Here is a 21,995-nt window from a genome sequence, read left to right as displayed (position 1 = left end):
TCAACTTAGTAGGTTCTAACACTGAAAAAATGAAAAGAAATAAAATATCTTTCCCTCTACTTATATTACCCAAATGTTCCTGCATGTTGTCTACTTCTTCATTATAGCCCTTAACATATTAATCATAGTTATATAAAATTCCCTGTCTAATAATTCCAACATCTGTGTCACATCTGTCTGGTGTGATGTGTGTTTTATCTCTCTAGACTATGTTTTTTCCTGGCTTCTTGGCATGCTTTGTAACTTTTTTGTTGAAAACCAGACATGCTGTATCAGATGTAAGAAATGAAACAGGTAAGTGTGTATTGAGAGTAATCTGTGTAGAAGTTAGGCTGTATTTACTGTTTGCTGTAGCTGTGGGTACCAGAGTCTTCAAATTCCTCTACTGTCCTTGTCCTTGTCTTCCCTCCTGACTTTGTGCTTCCCTAAGTACTCCTCCTTAGAAAGATTCTGCATCTTGCATACTTTCAACTGTAAGCCACTGCCATTACACTGGAACCCTGCTGTGGTGATGGTCAGGTTGGGGGAAGGGGAAGCAGTCTAATCTTATGATTAAATCAGTCTTTTAGTGGGCCTGTGTATTTCAGCTGTGACCTTCACAAGTGTTTCTGCTGTGGCATAGCTTTCCCTTCCCCACCTTAAGTGAGACGTGAGGGCTAGAGGGGGTTACAACAGGATGGATGCCCTTCCTCAGCTGGGATGAGGCTCTGGTAAAGTGGTCTCCCCTGAAAAGTAGACCTCTGTTATGGAGAACATACTGGGAGTATTTCACCATTAGTCTTCTTCTGATCTAGCAGAGCCCTTCAGGGGATCTTTCTCAGATCTTCACTGTGTGAACCTGATGGGGTTTCTGGTGGTAAATTCCACAAAATTATAGGTGCCTCTTAAGACTACAGCCCCCGGGAGTTTCTTACTTTCAAGCTAGTCCACACTCAGCTTCCAGCAATTCATCAGAATTACCATTGAAGTGCTCCTACCAGTTTACGGCTCCAGTGACTTCTGCTCCAGGTAAGCAGATCTTAGATGTCAGTCTTGATTTACCTTTCTCTCCAGATTTTGGGATGGTTGTTTACCCTACAACCTTAGTTCTCCAATGACTTCAAGAAAAGCCACTGATTTTCAGTTTGTTCGGCTTTTTCTTGTTGTAAGAATGGGAGTGGCAACTTCCAAGCTCTTTACATGTCAGGGCTGAAACCATCGGTCTAAGTATTGCTTTTAAAACTTTTGTTTTCATTATGTTTTCATACATATGTACTGGGTCATAATGTAAAATGTAGTTCTGGCTAGGGTTCAAAAAACTTCAAGAAACTGTGCCTTGAGGCAGAGAAAGTAAGACCGTTTCTGCTGAGGCATGTCCCATACGTATTCCCATAATTATTCATGGAACTATCCTGTATATTGCTACGTAGCAGCCAACGTTTTGTAAGATAATCTATCATTAACTTAGAGAATACACCAGTTGAAAAAAAGAGTTGGAAAGGTTTAATTAGCATAACTGGTAAATAATGGTTGGTTGGTTGGTTTATTTTTACTACAAATTTGCTGTTCAACCACATGGATAATATTATGGCCTGGTATATATTGGAAAATTTGGAGTTACAGTTTCCTCCTCTTCTGAAAAACATGTGAACTTTGACATTTTATTCTTTGCGCTGCTCTTAGCTACTAGGTAAACTGAACATAAAATCTTAATGTGAACAATTTTATTTGACATTTTGATTTGCTATTTGGGAAGTATTATCTAAGTACTTCTTAATTTGTAATATTGATTTTTCTGTAGTGATTTAGTCTAACTAGATCTAGTTTAACTTCTAAACTAATTAGTTAGAAATTACTGCTCATTAAATCATTTAAAAATGTGGCATAAGGAAGTAAGGGGCTTTGGAAGAAAAGGCAAAGAAACAGAAAGAATTATTTCTCATCTCACTTCTGCATATCCTTGTCCATGACAGGAAGCAGTGTCTAAGATGTTTATAAATGGTTGGTGTAAAGTCTTTCCTTTCTATAATCCAAGTCTGACCTACGCTGTGCAAGGAAATCCATAGAGGGGACACATGCTTTACACAACACAACAGAAAAGATTTGTAAATGCCCTGTAAATGGGTTTCATTATAGCTACAGTCTAAAAAGAAAACAAAAGAGCTCCGGATGCATTTGATATACTCTTTAATTTTAAATATTTTTTACTACATTTCCAAATTTATAATAAGATTGAATATCTTTGTACTTTAAAATATTTTATGAAATTCACACTTATAAAGTTAGGTAATTTTATTCTCTAATTATAACCGGACATCATAAATTCAAAAACCAAGTAGTCCTACATTTATATCAAAACATTCAGAAATTAATATATTAAATTTTGATTTTAGTACAGTTATCACAGCAAGTGTGTCTATTCCATCTGGAACTTTAAATCCAATGCAATTTATCATGCTGAAGCAAAGTTGGATAATAAAATGGTTAGGTTCATAATTTAAATAAGGAAAAGAGGGAAGATTGTATATAGAAATGGTACCATGATGATAAAATAGTGAAAAAGAACTATGCTTTCCAAAGCAAAAATAAACTCAAAAAATATACTTTTTTTGCATGGCAAAAAAAGTAAAGAAGAAAAAAGAAAATCATGAATGAAAATCCAAAAGTCTGCTAATCCTGTTACAATAAAGCAAATAATTTTAGTTCCATATTTAATAGCTGACACATTAAAGTACTCTCTGCTGACATAAAGTATGTGATGTTACTGGCTGTCATTTTACCACATGGTACACAAACTAAGTTCTCATAATTTACACATTCGTGCTTTTGCGAATCCAGTTTAATAATAACAGCCTTGGGTATGTGAAAGCTAAACACAGGAAACACCTGCAGAACAATATTAGTTTCTGTAGGGAACTGAAACCACTTACCATAAATTTATTGAAAGAAACTCAGAATGATGTTTTATATTTATTAAAGCATAAAAAAAATTTCTTACCTAAAGCTTTCATACACCAGACTGTCTTATTCCAGAGGGCTGGCCGTGTTCTAACGCATTTACTATTTGACATAAATTCAACCTCCACAGAATCACCAATTACTTCATCTCTCAAAATAATAAATATTTCACCAGGATTCTATAAGATGAAAAATATAACCCAATTAGGCATTTTTAAAAGTTTTCATTAACCAAAGAACCCGGTGCATTTATTAATGATAAAGGTCGCACATGATAATTATATATCTCCATTGTGTCCGTAGTTTCAGCCATATTCAGAAATGAAATATATAAAGGTGATTCTCACAGCATTTTCAGTGTCTCAACTTGATGTCTATTGAATACTCAATTTTTTTTCCCCCAACACCAGATTTTGCAACTGGAAAGACAGTGAGGACAGAGCTGCTCCCTTTTCCTCTCACCTCATCCCTGTGTGTGAGGTTCTATCTGAGGGTGATAAGCATCAGTTCACAGACCTCCAAGGAATGTAATTCAGTTGCTAACCAAATCCTTTTTTTTCCCCAAATCCCTTTCCTTTACCTTTCCAGAACTTGGTGTATTTATCTATATATGAGAGGACTGAACAGGTTTAGCTTTAAGACCTCTTATAATTTAATTATGATGAATTGTTTTAAATGTCTAATACAGTTGACGCTTGAACAACATAGGAGCACCGACCCTATGCACAGTGGAAAATCCATGTATAATTGATATTAGACCCTCTGCAATTCAACCAACTACAGATCATTTTGTACTGGGGTATTTACTATTGAGAAAACTCCATGTTTATGTGGACCCATGAAGTCCAAAACCCCTGTTCAAAACAAATACTGTATGCTAACACATATATATGGAATCTAAAAAAAAAAAAAAAAATGGTTCTAAAGAACCTAGGGGCAGGGCAGGAATAAAGATGCAGACGTAGAGAATGGATTTGAGGACATGGGGAGGGGGAAGGGTAAGCTGGGATGAAGTAAGAGAGTAGCATGGACATATATACACTACCAAATGTAAAACAGATAGCTAGTGGGAAGCAGCTGCATAGCACAGGGAGATCAGCTCGGTGCTTTGTGAACACCTAGAGGGGTGGGATAGGGAGGGTGAGAGGGAGATGCAAGAGGGAGGAGATATGGGGATCTATGTATATGTATAGCTGATTCACTTTGTTATAAAGCAGAAACTAACACACCATTGTAAAGCAATTATACTCCAACAAAGATGTTAAAAAAAAAAAATCCATGTTTAAGTGGACCGATGCAGTTCAAAACCCCTGTTGTTCAAAGGTCAAGTGTAGTTTTAATCTTACCTAATAGAGGTTCTCTGGTTACTCTCTACGATGAGTATCAGTGAAGGCTATTGAGTTGACAACGGTTATAAATCTAAAAATTTCAAGATTTTATTAAGGTGGAAAAGCTAAATCTATATACGTAAGATATAAAGGGTTACTGAAAACCTTTTGAAAACAATCCAGAAAGAAAATTAAGGATAAGAAGATTAGAATTAATATAGAAAAAAAGAAGGAATAAACACTTATTGAGCATCTATTTTATACTAGGAATTATGCTTTTTATATAAAGCCATTTCCTTTAATCCTAAGCAAAACAAACACACACATACCCCAAAACCAAAATGGAAGGCTATCATTTTTCTCTTTTACAAATAGGGTAACTAATACAGAGAGTTACATTCTGAAGATCAACCAGAACTATCTAAATTTAAAATCTGTACTACTCTTTACATCTTGCTGTTTAACCCTTCAAAATAACTAAAATGAAATATATTTTTATGATTATCTCAGATATCACCTTTCAAAGACTTTCTTCAAAGTCAAACTAAATTTCAGTCCTTCACAAAATAAACAGAAACCTCATTTACATGCTCTTATAAAATTGTGTTTACCCAAAAGTCATTAATTTCCAAGTTCTCTTATTAAATATTATCTCCCTAAGCATAAATCCCACCAATAAAACTTACATTTTTAAAGCTCTGAAAAAAAGAGTTTCTACAAATATGTTGATGTTAAAAAAATCATTTCAGGGCTTCCCTGGTGGCGCAGTGGTTGAGAGTCCGCCTGCCAATGCAGGGGACATGGGTTCGTGCCCTGGTCCGGGAAGATCCCACATGCCGCAGAGCGGCTGGGCCCATGAGCCATGGCCACTGAGCCTGCGCGTCCAGAGCCTGTGCTCCGCAACGGGAGAGGCCACAGCAGTGAGAGGCCCGCGTAACGCAAAAAAAAAAAAAAAAAAAATCATTTCAGCTGATCCACATCCACTTCAGGCATGTCTCCATCGGAGTCTACCACTCTCCAATATTTGTCCACAGATTATTTTGAACTAAATTTCTCCACACCGAGTAAATTGCTCATCGAGAAAAGATCCCATAATTCCACCTATTGCTCTGGCCTCACACACCCTGCATGTTGGAAACACTTCTCTGTTTCTTTGCTTGTGCCCCCCACACACTGCTTCCTCCTCTTCACAGGACCTCACTGCCAGCGCAGTTCTTCAGCTCCTCTAACGCTCACATCTCACTCCTTACTCTGAAGCTTTAATGACTTCCCACTTCACTTTGGCTCAGATCCCCAAGATCCTCGGCTTCAAACTTCTTCGGAGTTCTCTTCCCTAGTACCTCTCTTCTTGTATAACTTTGACCTCTCACTTTCCAAACTTAGTGGGCCTTAGCATCCTCTCCCAGTGTTTATTCACCTAGAGAACTCATTCTCATTCACGAGGGCTCACACAGGCTGCTTCTTATGCAACAGATTCTCTACCTAATAGAGGGTAGGACTCCACCTTTCAACCATTTCCAGAGAAGAGTTCTCAACAAAAGACAAGCATACAGACCACCCCCAAGGAGGCAATGACACCTCATTTGTACCGGGACCAGCTTCATGGGCATGTAACCTCTGCAGCTTCACAGGCCCTGCACTTGGAGAGCGCTGCACTTGTCTTAATGTTCTGCTGTTGCAGCTTGAAATGCTTAATAATTTGAACAGAGGTCCCTACCTTTTCATTTTGCACTGGGACCTGCTAATTAGGTAGCTGTTCCTGTTTGTACATACGTTGGCATGCCCTTGAGTTCCTCCTCTCCCTCCATGTCCCCATATGTATCCTCTCCATCGAGGTCCAACTCAGCTTTCGCGCACAACTTCCGAAGGAATCATGAAACATTTCGCACCTGTACTCCTCATTTGACCCTTTCTAAGCCATGCCCTCTGGTCTTAATACGCTTTTCATGCCTGTGTCTAGGCTTCCCAGATAGATTTTAAACATCCTGAAGCTATTTTTATTTTTTCATATCGTTGCGGCATCTTGTAAGAATTAGGTACATAAGAGATAATCTGTATATATTTTTCAATTCAGATAGAATACCTCTATAAAAATATAACATTTTGGGGGCTTCCTTGGTGGCACAGTGGTTGAGAGTCCGCCTGCCGATGCAGGGGACACGGGTTCATGCCCCGGTCCGGGAAGATCCCACATACCGCAGAGTGGCTAGGCCCGTGAGCCATGGCTGCTGAGCCTGCACGTCTGGAGCCTGTGCTCCACAATGGGAGAGGCCACGGCAGTGAGAGGCCCGCGTACCGCAAAAAAAAAGACTTTTTTTACATTGAGCAAGCTCTACTCCTTATCCCCCTCAGGACTCACGGCTTCATCTGCTTCCTGCATCTCCATGCACGAAGGGGGGCTTTGGAGGAGGGAAGGCCTGCACTCGTCCAGCCCTGTCCTTAATTATTATGGGCATCTTAATTAAAGATATAATTATTTGGGCACATTGAATTCAATGGAGGAAATATGAGGACACTCAAATGGTCATAAATTTAGTGTTACCGGTTATGAAGCTGTTACTTTGCTCTCAATCTTTCTGACTTCTCTGTTTATCCCTTATTTGGCTCTGACCATTCAGAAAGAGAAAGAGTTATAATAATTATCATTTCCAGACTCTACAGATTCGCTGCAATGGTCACAACCCTTGAGACTTCACCAAAAGGGCTGGAACTTTGTCTACAATACAACACAGGTAGTGGAGTTTCTAGACTGTCAGGTTGGGTGTCTTTAGGCTTTAATGAATCATTAAGTACCGGTAACAAAGGATTTTGATCTTAGTGAATCATATCCGCTTACTACTGTGACTTGCACACAGACAAATGGCTCTTTTCATATTCATAATTAATAGGCACTAGCTCTACAAGCACAGGTGCATGGGCCTCATTAAGCCAGCGCTGTGCAAGTCCCTGCAGCTGACCCTGATCTGACCCGTGACAGCAGAGCAAGGATTAGGTTATGGCAATGGTTCCAAATTTGGCTGTTAATTCTCACCTTCAGAATCACCTGGGAAGCTTTTAAAACTCCCAATCTCCAGGCCATAACTCAAACCATTTACATCGGAATCTCTGGGGGTAGGATTCAGACATTATTACTTTTCTTTTTCTTTTTTGTGGTACGTGGGCCTCTCACTGTTGTGGCCTCTCCCGTTGCAGAGCACAGGCTCCGGACGCGCAGGCTCAGCGGCCATGGCTCACGGGCCCAGCCGCTCTGCGGCATGTGGGATCTTCCCAGACTGGGGCACGAACCTGGGTCCCCTGCATCGGCAGGGGGACTCTCAACCACTGCGCCACCAGGGAAGCCCAGACATTATTATTTTTTAAAACCTCCCCTAGTAATCTCTATATGCTGCTTAGTTTGAGAACCACGTGGTTACAGGGAAAAAATATCTTTTGTCATCGTAAAACCTTATCTCGAAAGGGGTAATACTTCACAACACAGACATTTTAGGCATTGATACACATAATAATCTTTTGCTGCTTTAACTGTATTTTTCAATTAAATCACAGGACTTGACTTTAAGTTAAGGTTGGCTACCAAGGACTAGTGTGTAACTTGGTGTCAGAAATAAGTGGGCAGTGCTGTTAGCTTCTGTGTATTGTTTTAAACTGGATTCAGTGCCAAGGAGTGAAGAGGTAGGAGCTAATCTCTGAAGTTTTTGTAGTTTGCCTGTGGGCCCTTCTACAAGTCACACCCCTTTATATATTCTCAGAGTTTCGCTAGAGTCACTGGTTATATAATCTGTGGTCTATACAGATTTAGGTTTGGAGTCTCATATTATGGTTGCAGCCACAAAGCTAAACACCAGTAAAGGTCAAATAAAATGAAGGTCTTTATTAGGGAATACGCCACGTTCTAGGATTCAGATAGAAAAATGACAATGAAATTAATATAGATCCAAACGCTGATAAGCCCCCTTAAAAGGCCTTTTCTGGTTATGCTAGAACTTTAAGAACTAAATTTGCTCAAGAAATCAACAAGTGACCAGACTACTTTTAAAAGCATATTTCAGTCTTATCGGAACAGTAGCAGTGGGAGAATAACATAAATATAAAGAAATATCAGTTAATTATACCAAAGGAAGTAAAGAGGTTTGGGGTGGAGAAAAGCTGCGACTGCAGCAGATTCTATCAAAAGGAAGGGAGAATGACATTGAAGTCCTGCCTACACAGGTAAAACAAGATAGAAAAAATAAGCTCACTCTTGACTGCCCTTTAGGACTGTGCTACTGAAGAAGCAATAGAGAGGCCATTCTTGACCCGTGACTGGGGCTCAGAGAAATCACAGGAGAGGCAAGAGGCATCTGGGAGCAACCCGCAGTACTTCCGAGAGGGCCATTGAGGAAAACATTCATAGGCTCTCTCTTAAAGATTCAGGCCAAATCTATTTAAAAAAAATCCAGTGACTGAATCACTTTTTAGAGATGATGCAGCTGTAACAAGTGATCATAGAACAACTGGCAGGACTGCAGACAAGCCTCTGAAGAAGAGCACTGCCTCCTTGATGCCATTACTAGGTGATTTGAAAGTGACCTATTATTAAGAGGCATGAATGTACTTCCTATCCTCTGGGGCAGGATTTATCCTTGGCAGTACTGACATGTTTGAACCAGAGAAGTCATTGCTGTGGGGACTGCCCTGTGCACTGCAGATGTTTAGCAGCATCCCTGGCTTCTACCCACCAGATGCCAGTAGCAACCCCCCAGTTATGACAACAAACCTGACTGCAGACTTTGCCAAATATCCCTTTGGGAGAGACAGTCAAATCAGTCCCAGATAAGAACCACTGCTCTGAGGGAATCTGCCTGAGAAATTAATAAAATTAGGACTTTGGAGTAAATACACAGCAAAGGGAAAAGAAGCTAGCAGATAATAGACCAGGTCCGGTTCTGGTTTAGATGTTATTCCAATGGAAGAACGCCTCCCAGGTGGATTATTCATGACGGAAAAAAACTGGATAAGATTCATTTGAACAATGGATGTGCTTATTATTAGCAGGCTTAGAATTCACTGATTTCATACCTCTCGTGATCAATTACCCTATACAAGACAAAATCAGGAAGAATATGCTAGAAAAGCAAATATCCTGGCCCACACCAACCAAAAAAAAAAAAAAAGCTTAACACATACTAAAGTAGAACAAATATTGCTAATCCTAGAAAAGAGGCAAAATTAAGCAGCAGAATTAAACTGTTAAAACTCATTTAGGTATTTCTTAAAAGGATAGGGAATAACTTACATAAACAGAACACTGCAGGCACATCTTCACTAGTGCATGAAAAAAAACTGTTGAAGAAAAAAAACTTTTTTCTGCTATTTTTGAAGGGGCACAAAATTTCAAGGTCCAGGAAATCCGAAATCCATGGAAAGGAACAATGTTGGGAAAGATGACTCAGCAGAGGGATCAATACTGCCAGGCTCCTGGGGTCAAAAGCAACAGCAGCCTTACCTGTTGCCTCAGTTAAACTATCTACTTATGCTGCTTCTCCAGAGCAGAGGAGGGAACAGGGAGAGCACTTCTCCAGGAGCAGGTCCGCAGACCCAAGCAGTTCTGCAGCAAGAGGCAACAGGTGAGACTAAAACTAATTCTCTGGTCATCAGAGAGAATGAAGATGATGCCATTAGATTGAACCAGTCAACTCAGCACCAGCATGCTGGAAACATAAAACCATAAGGGGAAATCCATAGATTTTGAAGATACTGGGTGGGAAAGAGGCACATCTCAAATATGACCTGGTGACTGGCAAGGATAGTCTTGTAAATTTCTAGATTTTTATACCATGGCAGGGAAGTCTCAAAATATCACTTCCAGAGAAAGAAGGTCATATCCTTAAGCGGACTCTACTTACCCAGTAATTCAAAGACTTCTCAGAAATGTTCACAGGTTGTACTTTCAGACAATTGGCATAGACTGAACGTTATCCTGGCAAATCTGAAACATGATTTTCACTCATTTGGATACAAATAATCTTTCCTGTGGTGCTTGGAAATTGGGACTTGGATTCAGACTATACTAAGATCTAGGTTCTGAGAACACAAGGTTTTGACTGGGATGACTATTTTTGGTCCAGGGATTTGTTTATTTAAATTTTTTAATGTGTAGGTCTGATGCTAAAATAATCTTATATGACCTTTCAACTCTTAGGACTGTTTAAAAAGTGGGGTACCAGGCTTCCCTGGTGGTGCAGTGGTTGGGGGTCTGCCTGCCGATGCAAGGGACACGGGTTCGTGCCCCGGTCCGGGAGGATTCCACATGCCGCGGAGCGGCTGGGCCCGTGAGCCATGACCGCTGAGCCTGCGCGTCCGGAGCCTGTGCTCCGCAATGGGAGAGGCCACAACAGTGAGAGGCCCACGTACCACAAAAAAAAAAAAAAAAAAAAAAGTGGGGTACCCAAGAGAGATTTGGAATTGAAATAATTTAACTGCAGAGGGTCTGAAAGAATTGTATCCATGTCAGTAAAAGCCCACAGTTCTGTTACTGAAAGAACCTTCATCCTGCTCAGCCATCTGAGTGAGCTCTCTCTGCTTGGAGGGCAGTGGGGTTTAAGTTTTGGATTTCGATTTCTCTGCAATTTAATAATGGAAAGGTTTTATACTGTTCAAATTTTACTCTTGCAGATATTTTTGAAAGCAGCTATTTAGACTCATTGCATAATTCCTGGTGAGCAATTTTTAGTTCCAGAGGGTTTTTTTTTTCTTTTTTTGCTTTGACTTTCCCTACTTGAGAACAGTTCTAATTTCCATTTTATAGTCTCTTCTATTTATTTCCGTCTCTTCCATTATTTCTGACTCAATAGGAGCCACTGGTTCTGCTTGTTTGGCCTGATCTCCCTTCCTCAAGTAGGTTGCAATTGTCCTTTGCCTGATCCTCTATCTCAGTTGCCTCAAACCTGTACAGTTTCACTTCCTGGGGTCTTTAAGGGAGTGTCAAAGAAGTTTTTGTTCCTCTGGAACTGATAACATAATAAAACGGCGATTCTCCTGTTTGGGGATGGGGTCTGGAGGTGAGGGAATTAAGCTTTCCCAAACTGCACAGAACGTTCTGCTTCTCCCAGGGCTGCTGGTATCATCAGGATCAGGGGATTCTCTTCCAAAATATGCCTCCCAGTAAGCAGACAAGTGCAGCTCCTGTCACATTAACCTACTGGCGTCCACCTGAAGGACCCTCTCATGCAGCTCTCAAGGTTGTCCTGTATCTTTTGCTCTTCCTGGTCAAGCACACCACAGACACTGAGGACCAGCATCTTTTTATTGTCTGGAGATCACGAAGCCCAAGTTTTGGTCAAGCTCTAGCAGTAGGCTTATTTTAGTGGCTCAGTCCAATGAAGACTTAGAAGGAAGAAATGTTGGCAACGTGTTCATATAGTCACCTCCTGAGAAATCCACTCCCTCTAACATTATACTTTTATTCCCCAAAGGACCAGCTCTTCTAGCTCTATGGTAGTTCCACTTCATAATGTAGGCCTTTGATATATGTTTTATAGTTTAAAAATCAGTGGCCATAAAAAATACGTATTTTCAAATTCTATTCAAGAATGTAATTCCTTTTATGAAAATAAAATCTTTGATCTGGTTAATATGAATCCAACTTTCTTTTAAATAGCTTGATATATATAGCAATTGTAAATCTGTTTGTAACACATCAAGTAACATTTAATAAAATGATGCTTTCATATATGTTTCAATACGTTATTATTCAACAAATATGTATCAAATGCCTACTACCAGATATTGTTCTGGGTTCTGAGGACATTGCCATGAACAGAGTAGACAAAAATGCCTCTATGTTGTAGCTTCTAGTGTTACTTACATTCTAGTGAAATGCAGTATCCATTAAAATAATGCAGTCACTTAAATAACAAGGTGTCTTTACTGACCTCACATGGAATCTCAGCGGGAAGCACCACTGCCTGTGATATGGTGCTTCTTGAAGCTTCTGATAATTCTTCAATTTCCTTTCTCTCACTTATTTGCCCAGAATGTTCCACTCTTAGGTCTGTTGGAATAATGACCTCAAGGTAGTCCTCAGAACCTAGAGGAAATTTTATGAATGTAGATTACAATATAGCTAAGGCCATATTATTTCCTCCATTGCTATAAAAACTAATTGCTAAACAATTGATTTATTTATAATTGCTAAACAATTAATATGTGGGACAACCAAACTGAGTTTAAGACAGCTAAAGTAAATGAACCAATGTTAATAATTAAAATAATGCTTCATAAGTTAACTAGTATTATAACCGTAAGCTACTAAACTAAATCAAATACATAATATTTTCATCCACTAGTTAAGTATTTTCCCCAAAAAAATCCAACCACCATTTAATATTGTCTCTTAATATTAAAACAATAAATCTGAAAAACATGAAGCTATTTCTTTTCAATGCCTATAATTAAGAAAATTTATTCATTTTAAATCAGAACAATTATTTACCCTTCACATATATTTCTAATTTTAAAAACAAAAAGCATAACTAGGAGACAATCACTAAATAAACTAGTATTTCTATGAAACACTAGTTTAATAGTGAAATATTAGTGTTCATCAAAATGTTAATGTGTTCTGTGAAAAAAGTGTCCTGAATTAAATAAGTTGGTTTTCTTTATGGCAGTATTACTAAGAACACTAAAATATGCTAATGTGAATTTTGAATCTCAAAGAAGGGAAAAAAGTATTTGATTTTTAAAACATTTAACAGTTATTAACTTAGCATCGTCTCAATCATTAAGACACTTTTCTCTATTGAAGAAGAGTTGTGTTAAGAGAGATGGATAATACTTTTATTACTCAATGTTTCAAAGCCCAGAGCATTTTATTAGGGCACAGAACCAATATGATCGGAACCAAGGCTCTCACCACTAGAGACTCTCACAACTGTCAACTTAGGCCAACCTCAAATGTATCTCTCAAATCCTCAAAGAAGGGAATTGGAGAAAAGGAAGACAGCTCCTGACAGCTAGATACTGGCCTGACACCGTGTGAAGGCCTTGGTGTTGCTAGAAGGTGGCCTCCTGTTCTCCTACGGAACATCAACCAATTTTGCAGAACATCCCCATCGGACAAGGCCACCTGTCACCATGATGGCTCAAGTCAGAGATCAGACCACTTTGTAATCATGTCTGAATCCAGGCAAAAACATGAACGCTGTCCAAACCACAAAATAACCAAACATCCTGAATCCTGGCTCCTGTGAATGATGTTGCTTCTTTACCAATTCCAGTCTCAGCCTCTTTTCACTTCTCTTGCCTTCCAAGTAGGGTAACCAGCTCCTCCCAGTCTGCTTGGGATATTTTTGGTTTGGGCACTGAAAACGCTGTGTCCCAGAAACCCCCTCAGTTTCAAGTATACTGGTATAGCTGGTTACCCTGCTTCTCAATAAGTTGTTAATACACGAAACCATAAAATTACATGTGCTTTTTGACAGCAAGCAAACTATAGCAAAGCCCTACTTCCAGGAACCCTTCCTCAAATCATTTAATGCAACCCTAAATCCTACAATGAGTCTTTTCTTAATACAGTCTTCCTGAGGTGTCCCATGGTTCTCCATGGTGGCCTTCTCTTCATTGCAACTAGCAAAAAAAAAATAGTTCAAGGACAGGTGTGTCCTAGTGGTCTTTGGCAAAAGGGAATTGACAGGATAAAAAGGAAGAAGAGTCAAAGGCAATTTAGATGAAGTTGGCTAGAATTCTGGTTTCATTGCATCCAGAAAGTGAAGTCAGCAGTTTCATACAGGTAATTCTATCAGAAAAGCAGAGTAACAAAAGTGATGTCCTCTGGAGAGGAGCTGTCTCCATGCCACATCTAAGAAGGAGACAGTTTTGTTTCGGATTCTTTTTTTTTCTGTCTTATGAAAGTTACAGAATAAAAGTACAAAAGCACCTGGGATTTCCAGATTCTCCCAGTACTAGTCTTGCTTGAAATGAAATGAGAAACAGCCTTTATTTCTCTAACAATTTTAAACACTTTCATAAGCAGTCTCATTCTCTCTCTCTCTCTCTCTCTCTTTCTCTCTCATACACACACACACACACACACACACACACACACACCCCAAATTAGTGAAAGGTTGTATAGAACTGGCTCAATCACTTTGTGAACTGAAGAAAGAACAAGGAAACTGATTTCATTTTATATATCTTAAAAGGTGTAAGTTGTTCCACTGCAGCAGTATCTAGGATGTTTTCTGCTAATTCATCTGTGGTATTAGGTTAAGAAGAGCTATTTTCTTTACCCTGAGGACATAATCATGGATGTACAAAAGATTTACCTCTATGAATGTTCACAGAAGCACTGTTTATAATGCAGAAAACTGGGAGCAGTTGAAGCAATAAGGGACCAGATGAAAAATGTGTAATGTGATAAAAGATACTGTCACTAATTAAAATTCCATCAAAGAATATTTAACAACAAGGAACAAGTTTATGATATAAGTGAAAAAAATCAAGTTACAAAATTGTCAATTTTGTAGGTTCCCATTTTAGTAAAATAAGAAGTATAGGACTTCCTGCGGGTTCCATATTTAAGGAGCTTTGGAAGTTGCCACTCCAATCTAACAAACAAAAGGTTGAACAGACTAAAAAAATCAATAACTTTTCTTTGATTCTTAAGAGAGGCGTGGACACAGCACAAACTGCTGCCCCCAAGGCTGGAGAGACAGGCAGGTGGATAGAGAGTCTCAGCTTACCAGAGCAGAAACTCAGGAGTGGAAACGGCCCCAGCAGCCAGTGCCAGGGTAGAGAAACCTGAACCGTAATTGACAAATTGCTGGACACTCAATGAGGACAAGTCTAAGAGTTAAAAGCTCCAGGGGAATTCAGCCAAAAGGTGGGGGGAACACAATATTTTGAAATTTACCTCTAGGAGCTTGATAAGATTCCCACAGCAAATACTGGGGAACATGCCCTCCTGCTTCAATGGAACCGGAAACATCTTTAAATACTCCAGCACACTCTGTTCTTCTTAACAAGGCCTGCCCTGGGTGGAAACTAGTTAATCAGAGCCAAATCTGCTGGGGTATTACCACATTCTAATCGACCAGAGGAAGAGAAATACCCAACTGCAGCCCACTGGAATAATCCTCTCTCACCTAAAGGGGAGAAAAAAACCTGAGAAACTCTTGTGAGGTCCACAGTCCAGAGGCGTAGGCTCACTAAAGGACTGAAACCTAATCACAGAACTCTAGAAAGCCTCCTCTCCACCACACCTCACCACCACATTATTAAAGGTTTATTTACAGCAGTTCTTTTTATAGAGTATATTATGTATAGTTATCAAGAAAAATTACAAGGCATACCAAAAGGTAGAAAACACAAATTGAAGAGACCAGAGAAAGCGCTAGAATCAGACATGGCAGGGATGTTGGAACTATCAGACTGGGAATTTAAAACAACTCTGATTAGAATGCTAAGGGCTATAATGTGGCATGGACATATATACACTACCAAATGTAAAACAGATAGCTAGTGGGAAGCAGCCGCATGGCACAGGGAGGTCAGCTCAGTGCTTTGTGTCCACCTAGAGGGGTGGGATAGGGAGGGTGGGAGGGAGATGCAAGAGGGAGGAGATATGGGGATATATGTTTATGTATAGCTTATTCACTTTGTTATACAGCAGAAACTAACATACCATTGTAAAGCGATTATACTCCAATAAAGATGTTTAAAAAAAAAAAAAAATTAGGGCTTCCCTGGTGGCGCAGTGGTTGAGAGTCCGTCTGCCGATGCAGGGGACGCGGGTTCGTGCCCCGGTCCGGGAAGATCCCATAGGCCGCGGAGCAGCTGGGCCCGTGAGCCATGGCCGCTGAGCCTGCGTGTCTGGAGCCTGTGCTCTGCAATGGGAGAGGCCACAACAGTGAGAGGCCCGCAAAAAATAATAATAAAAAATAATAATAATAAAAAATTAGACAGAATGCAAGAACAGATAGGCAATGTAAGCACAGAGATGGAAATCCTAAGAGCCATAAGAAAGTGCTAGAGATTAAAAACACTGTAACAGAAACAGAGAATGTCTTTGATGGATTTATTAGTAAAGACTGGACATGACTGAGGAAAGAATCTCTGAGCTAGAGGATATATCAATAGAATCCTGGAAAACTGAAGAGCAAAGAGAACAAAGACTAAAGAAAAAAATTGACAGAACATCCGAGGACTGTGGGACAACTATGAAAAGTGTAACATATACATAATGGGAATACCAGAAGTAGAAGAAAGAGAGAAAGGAACAGAAGAAATATTTCAAAAAATAATGACTGAGAATTTCCCCAAATTAATGTCAGACACTAAATCACAGATCCAGGAAGTTCTGAGAACACCAACTAGGAAAATTCCCCCCCCCCAAAATGGGATATACCTAGGGATATCATCTTCAAACTGCAGAAAATCAAAAACAAACAAAATTTGAGAAAAAGCTAGAGGAAAAAAATCCTTACCTATAGAGGAACAAAGATAAGAATTATATCTGACTTATCCTCAGAAACCATGCAAGCAAGAGAGTGGAGTGAAATACTTAAAAGTATAAGAGAAATAAACCACCCACCCAGAATTCTGTACTCTGTGAAATTATCTTTTAAAGCTGAAGGAAAAATAGAGATTTTCTCAGACAAACAAATATTGAGATAATTTATTATCAGTGGACCTGCCTGAAAGAAAAAAGAAGTTCTTTAGTGAGAAGAAAAATAATATAGATCAGAAATTCAGATCTGCATAATGAAGGGAGAGCATCGAAGAAGGAATAACTGAAGGTAAAATAAATATTTTTCTTATTTGTGATTGATCTAGAAGATAACAGTTTGTTCAAGATAATAATAGCAACAATATATCCAATAATGTATGCTTATGTACATATCTTATATAAATATTTACCTATATATGCTTGTGTATGTTTATAAATAAAATAAATGAAAGCAATGATATAAAGTATAGAAAGGAAGAATTATGATCATTTTATTATTATAAGGTAATAATACTACCTATGAAGTGATACAGTGTTATTTGAAAGTAGACTTGAATTAGCTGTAAATGCATATTGCAAACTCTAGGATAAACCCTAAAAAAAATTATTTTTTAAGTATAACTTCTATGCTAAAAAAGTAGAAAAATGGAATCATATAAAATGCTCAATTAAAATCACAAATGGCAGAAAAAGAGTAGAAGACAAAAATAGGACTAAAGAACAAGGGGAGCAAAACAGAAAACAGTAATGAATATGGTAGATATTCATCCAACTATATCAGTAATCATTTTGAATGCCAAGGTCTAAATGCACCAATTAAAAAACAGATTATCACAGTGGATCAAATAACAAGACCCACTTATGTTGTTTACAAGAAACCCACTTTAAATATAGAAACATATAATGATTAAAAGTAAATGGATGGAAAAATACACCATGCTAATACTAAACAAAGGAAAGCAACAGTAGCTATATTAATTTCAGACAGAGCAGACTTTAAGAAAAGTTATCAGGGATAAAGAAGGACATTACATAATGATAAAGGGGTGAATTCTTCAAGAAGACATGACAATTCTTAATGTGCGTACACCTAGCAACAGAGTGTGAAACCATGCGATGCAAAAACTAATAGAACTTCAAAAAGAAACAGATGAATCCACTATTACAGTTAGAAACCTCAACACCTCTGTCTCAGAAATGGACAGAAACAGCAGGCAGAAAATCAGTAAGGATGTAATTGAACTCAACAACACCATTAATAAACTGCATATAATTGACATTTATAGACTGCTTCATCCAACAGAAACAGAATATACATTTTTTTGCAAGCTCACATGGAACATTCACTAAGATAGAACTCATTCTGAGCCATAAAACACACCTTAACAAATTTAAAAGAATAGAAATTGAACAATGCCTGCTCTCAGACCACAATAAAATTAAACTAGAAATCAGTAACAGAAAGATAACTGAGAAATCCCCAAATATATGGAGATTAAACAACATACTTCTAAATAATACATGGGTCAAAGAAGAAATCTCAAAAGAAATTAAAAAAATATTTTGAACTGAATGAAAATAAAAATATAACAGCAAAATGTGTGAGATGCAGCAAAAGCAGTGCTTAGAGGGAAATTGTTAGCATTGAGTACATGTATTAGAAAAGAAGCAAGATCTAAAACCAAATTTAAGTTTCCACCTTAGGTAACTAAAAATGAAGAGCCAATTAAATTCAAAGTAAGCAGAAGAAAACAAATAAGAATTAGAACAGAAATCAATGAAATTGAAAATTGGAGAAAAAAGAAAAAAAAACAATGAAACCAAAAGTTGGTTCTCCAAAATGATCAGTAAAATTCATAAGCCTCTAGCCAAGCTAACAGAAGGGGAAGAGAGAGAGAGAGGGAGAGAGACAGAGAGCAAGCGAGCATGTGAACAAGCAGAAGACACAAATTAATAACATGAAAAATGAAAGAGGGGGACATCACTCTAGAGATCTAGATCCCATGGATGTTAAATGGATAATAAAGGAATACTGTGAACAAGCCAATGCCACAAATTTGATAACCTAAATAAAATGGACCAATTCCTTGAAAGACACAATCTGCCAAAACTCACACAGGAAGAAATAGACAATATGAATAGGCCTAAAGCCTATTTCTATTAAAGATTGAATCAAGAATTAATAACCTTCCAAAATAGAAAGCACCAGACTCAGATGGGTTCACTGGTGAATTATACCAAACATTTAAGGAAGAAATTATACCAATTCTCTATCATCTCTTTCAGAGGATAGAAGCAGAGGGAATATTTCCTAACTCATTCTATGAGGCCAGCATTACCCTAATACCAAATCCAGACAAAGACATTACAAGAAAACTACAGAACAATATCACTCATAAAAATAGATGCAAAAATCCTCACAAAATATTAGCAAATCAAAGCCAAAAAAGAATAAAAACAATAATATCATCATATCAATAGATGCAGAAAAAGCATTTGACAAAATCCAACACAAAGTCATAATAAAAACTCTTAGTAAATGAGGAATAAAGGGGAATTTTCTCAGCTTGATAAACACTATCTACCAAAACCCTTCAGCTAACATCATTCTTAATGTGAAAAACTTAAAGCTTTCCCACTAGGATCATGTTCAAGGTGAGGATGTAACTCTTACCATTCCTTTTCATTATCACACTGGAAGTCCTTATTAATGCAATTAAGGCAAGAAAAAGAAAAGTTACACATAGTGGAGAAAGAAATAAACCTGACTTTGTTGGGATGACGTGACTGTCTAGTAAATCCAAAGGCATCAACAAAGAAATTCCTGGAAGTGACTGTAGCTAAATTGCAGGATATAAGGTGAATATACAAAAGGCAACTGCTTTCCTATATACTAACAATAAATACATGGAATTGGAAATTAAAAATGGAATACCATTTACAATAGTACCCCCTCAAAATGAAATACTTAGGTATAAATCTAACAAAATATGTACAATATCTATATGATGAAAACCACAAAACTCTGATAAACAAAATCAAATAAGAACTAAATAAATGGAAAGATATTCTATGTTCATGGATAGAAAAACTCAATAGTGTCAGGAAGTCTGTTCTTCCCAACTTGAGCTATAGATTCAATGCAATCACAATCAAAATCTCAGCAAGTTACTTTACAGATATGGACAAACTGATTCTATAGTTTATATTGAGAGGCAAGAGACCCAGAGTAGGCAGCTTAATATTGAAGGTGAAGAACTAAGTTTGAGGACCGACACTACCCTATTTTAATACCTACTATAAAGCTACAGTAATCACGATAGTGAGGTCTTGGCAAAAGAATAATCAAATAGGTCAATGGAAGAGAGTAAGAGCCAAGAAATAGAATCACATAAACATAGTTAATTAATCTTTGACCAAGGAGCAAAAACAATACAATGGGGCAAAAACAGTCTCTTCAACAAATGGTGGAACAACTAAACATTCACATGCAAAAAATGCATCTAGATACCTTACAACCACCACAAAACCTTACAACCATCACAAAAATTAACTGAAAATGGATCATAGTCCTAAATGTATAATACGAAACTATAAAACTCCTAGAAGATAACGTAAGGGAAAAACATATATGACCTTGGGTATGATGACAGATTATTAGACACAACACCAAAGTAATGATCCATGAAAGAAATAATTGATAAGCTGGACTTCATTAAAATCAAAAACTTATGTATGCAAAAGACAATATCTAGAGAATTAGAAGATAAGCCATAGATTGGGAGAAAATATATGCAAAAGACACTTTTAGTAAAGGACTGTTTTCCAACATTTATAAAGAACTCAAACTCAACAATAAGAAAATGACCAAATCATTTTAAAAGTCAGCCAAAGTTCTTAACAAATACCTCACCAAAGAAGATATACAGGTAGCAAACAGGCATATGAAAAGACGCTCCACATTGTATGTTATCAGGGAAATGCAAATTAAAACAACAATGAAATAGTACTACACACCTATCAGACTGGCCAAAATCTGGACCGAATGTTACCAAGGATGTGGAGCAACAAGAACTCTCATCAATTACTGGTGGAAATACAAATGGTACAGCTATTTTGGAAGACAGTTTGGTGCTTTCTGACAAAACTAAACATACTCTTAACATTCAATCCAACAAATGCACTGCTTGGTATTTATCCAAATGAGCTGAAAACTTATGTCCACACAAGAATCTACACATAGATATTTAGAGCAGCTTTACTCATAATTCATAAAACCTTGGGAGCAATCAAGATGTCCTTCAGCAGGTGAATGAACAAACTGTGGTACATCTATACAATGAAATACTATTCAGCACTAAAATGCAATAAGATATTAAACAATGAAAAGACATGGAAAAAACTTAAATGCATATTACTAAGTGAAAGAAGCCAATCTGAAAAGGCTACACATTGTATGATTCCAATTATATGACATTCTGGAAAAGGCAAAACTGTAGAGACAGTGAAAAGATCTGGTGTAGCTGGGGTCTGGGGTGGAAGGGGGATGGATGAAAAGGCAGAGCACAGATAATTTGGGGGGCAGTGAAAATACTCTGTATGATACCATTAATGATGGGTACATGTCATTATACATTTGTCCAAACCCATAGATTATACAATAGCAAGAGTGTACCCTAAGGTAAACTATGAACTTTGCGGGATTATGATGTGTCAAAGTAGGTTCATCCTACTTTTTTTTTTAAACGGTAAAAAAAAAAAAAAAGTACCATTGTGATGAGTGATGTTGATAGCTGGGGTGGCTACACATACTGTTGGGGGCGGGAGGGAGGGAGTGTACGGGAAATCTCTGTTATCTCCCTCTCAGTTTTGCTGTTAACCTAAAACTGCTCTAAAAAAGTCTTTTAAAAAGTATACATATACAGAACTATGCGGTAGAAATTCAAGACACATTACTGAATGCATAAGAACAGACTAGCTATATAAACCCAAAATAACAAGAGTGGTTATTTCTGGCTGGTGGAGTTATGAGTAATTTTATTATATCTATATGTATTACTAATAATCTCAGTTATTGTTAATATATAATATACATAATATTTATTCTGGTTTTCTATAATGAAAATATATTTGTTTTACAGATTGAACTATATACATTTCTCAAATAGAGGAATGAATTGATCAAGTTTACAGACTGAGTACATGTGTCTTTACCCCTCCTCTACAACATGCAAATGAAA

General features: G+C 37.8%; 1 protein-coding gene across 6 annotated transcripts in view; it reads right to left on the bottom strand.

The window, feature by feature from the left end:
* The window catches only part of BANK1 (B cell scaffold protein with ankyrin repeats 1), a 439,628-nt gene that overhangs the window by 215,318 nt on the left and 202,315 nt on the right, over window positions 1-21,995 (bottom strand). For all 6 annotated transcript variants that reach the window (XM_033402064.2, XM_049708850.1, XM_033402039.2 and 3 more), the window contains 2 exons: window positions 12,179-12,333; window positions 2,978-3,116 (listed from right to left, as the gene is read on the bottom strand). In XM_033402064.2, the coding sequence (XP_033257955.1) occupies window positions 2,978-3,116; window positions 12,179-12,333 (294 nt within the window). The remainder of the gene's footprint in view (window positions 1-2,977; window positions 3,117-12,178; window positions 12,334-21,995) is intronic.

Source organism: Orcinus orca, chromosome 4 (assembly GCF_937001465.1).
Source record: "Orcinus orca chromosome 4, mOrcOrc1.1, whole genome shotgun sequence".
Classification (NCBI taxonomy): domain Eukaryota; kingdom Metazoa; phylum Chordata; class Mammalia; order Artiodactyla; family Delphinidae; genus Orcinus; species Orcinus orca.
Note: the sequence above shows the minus strand (reverse complement) of the source record. Positions and strands in the feature narration are given on the sequence as shown.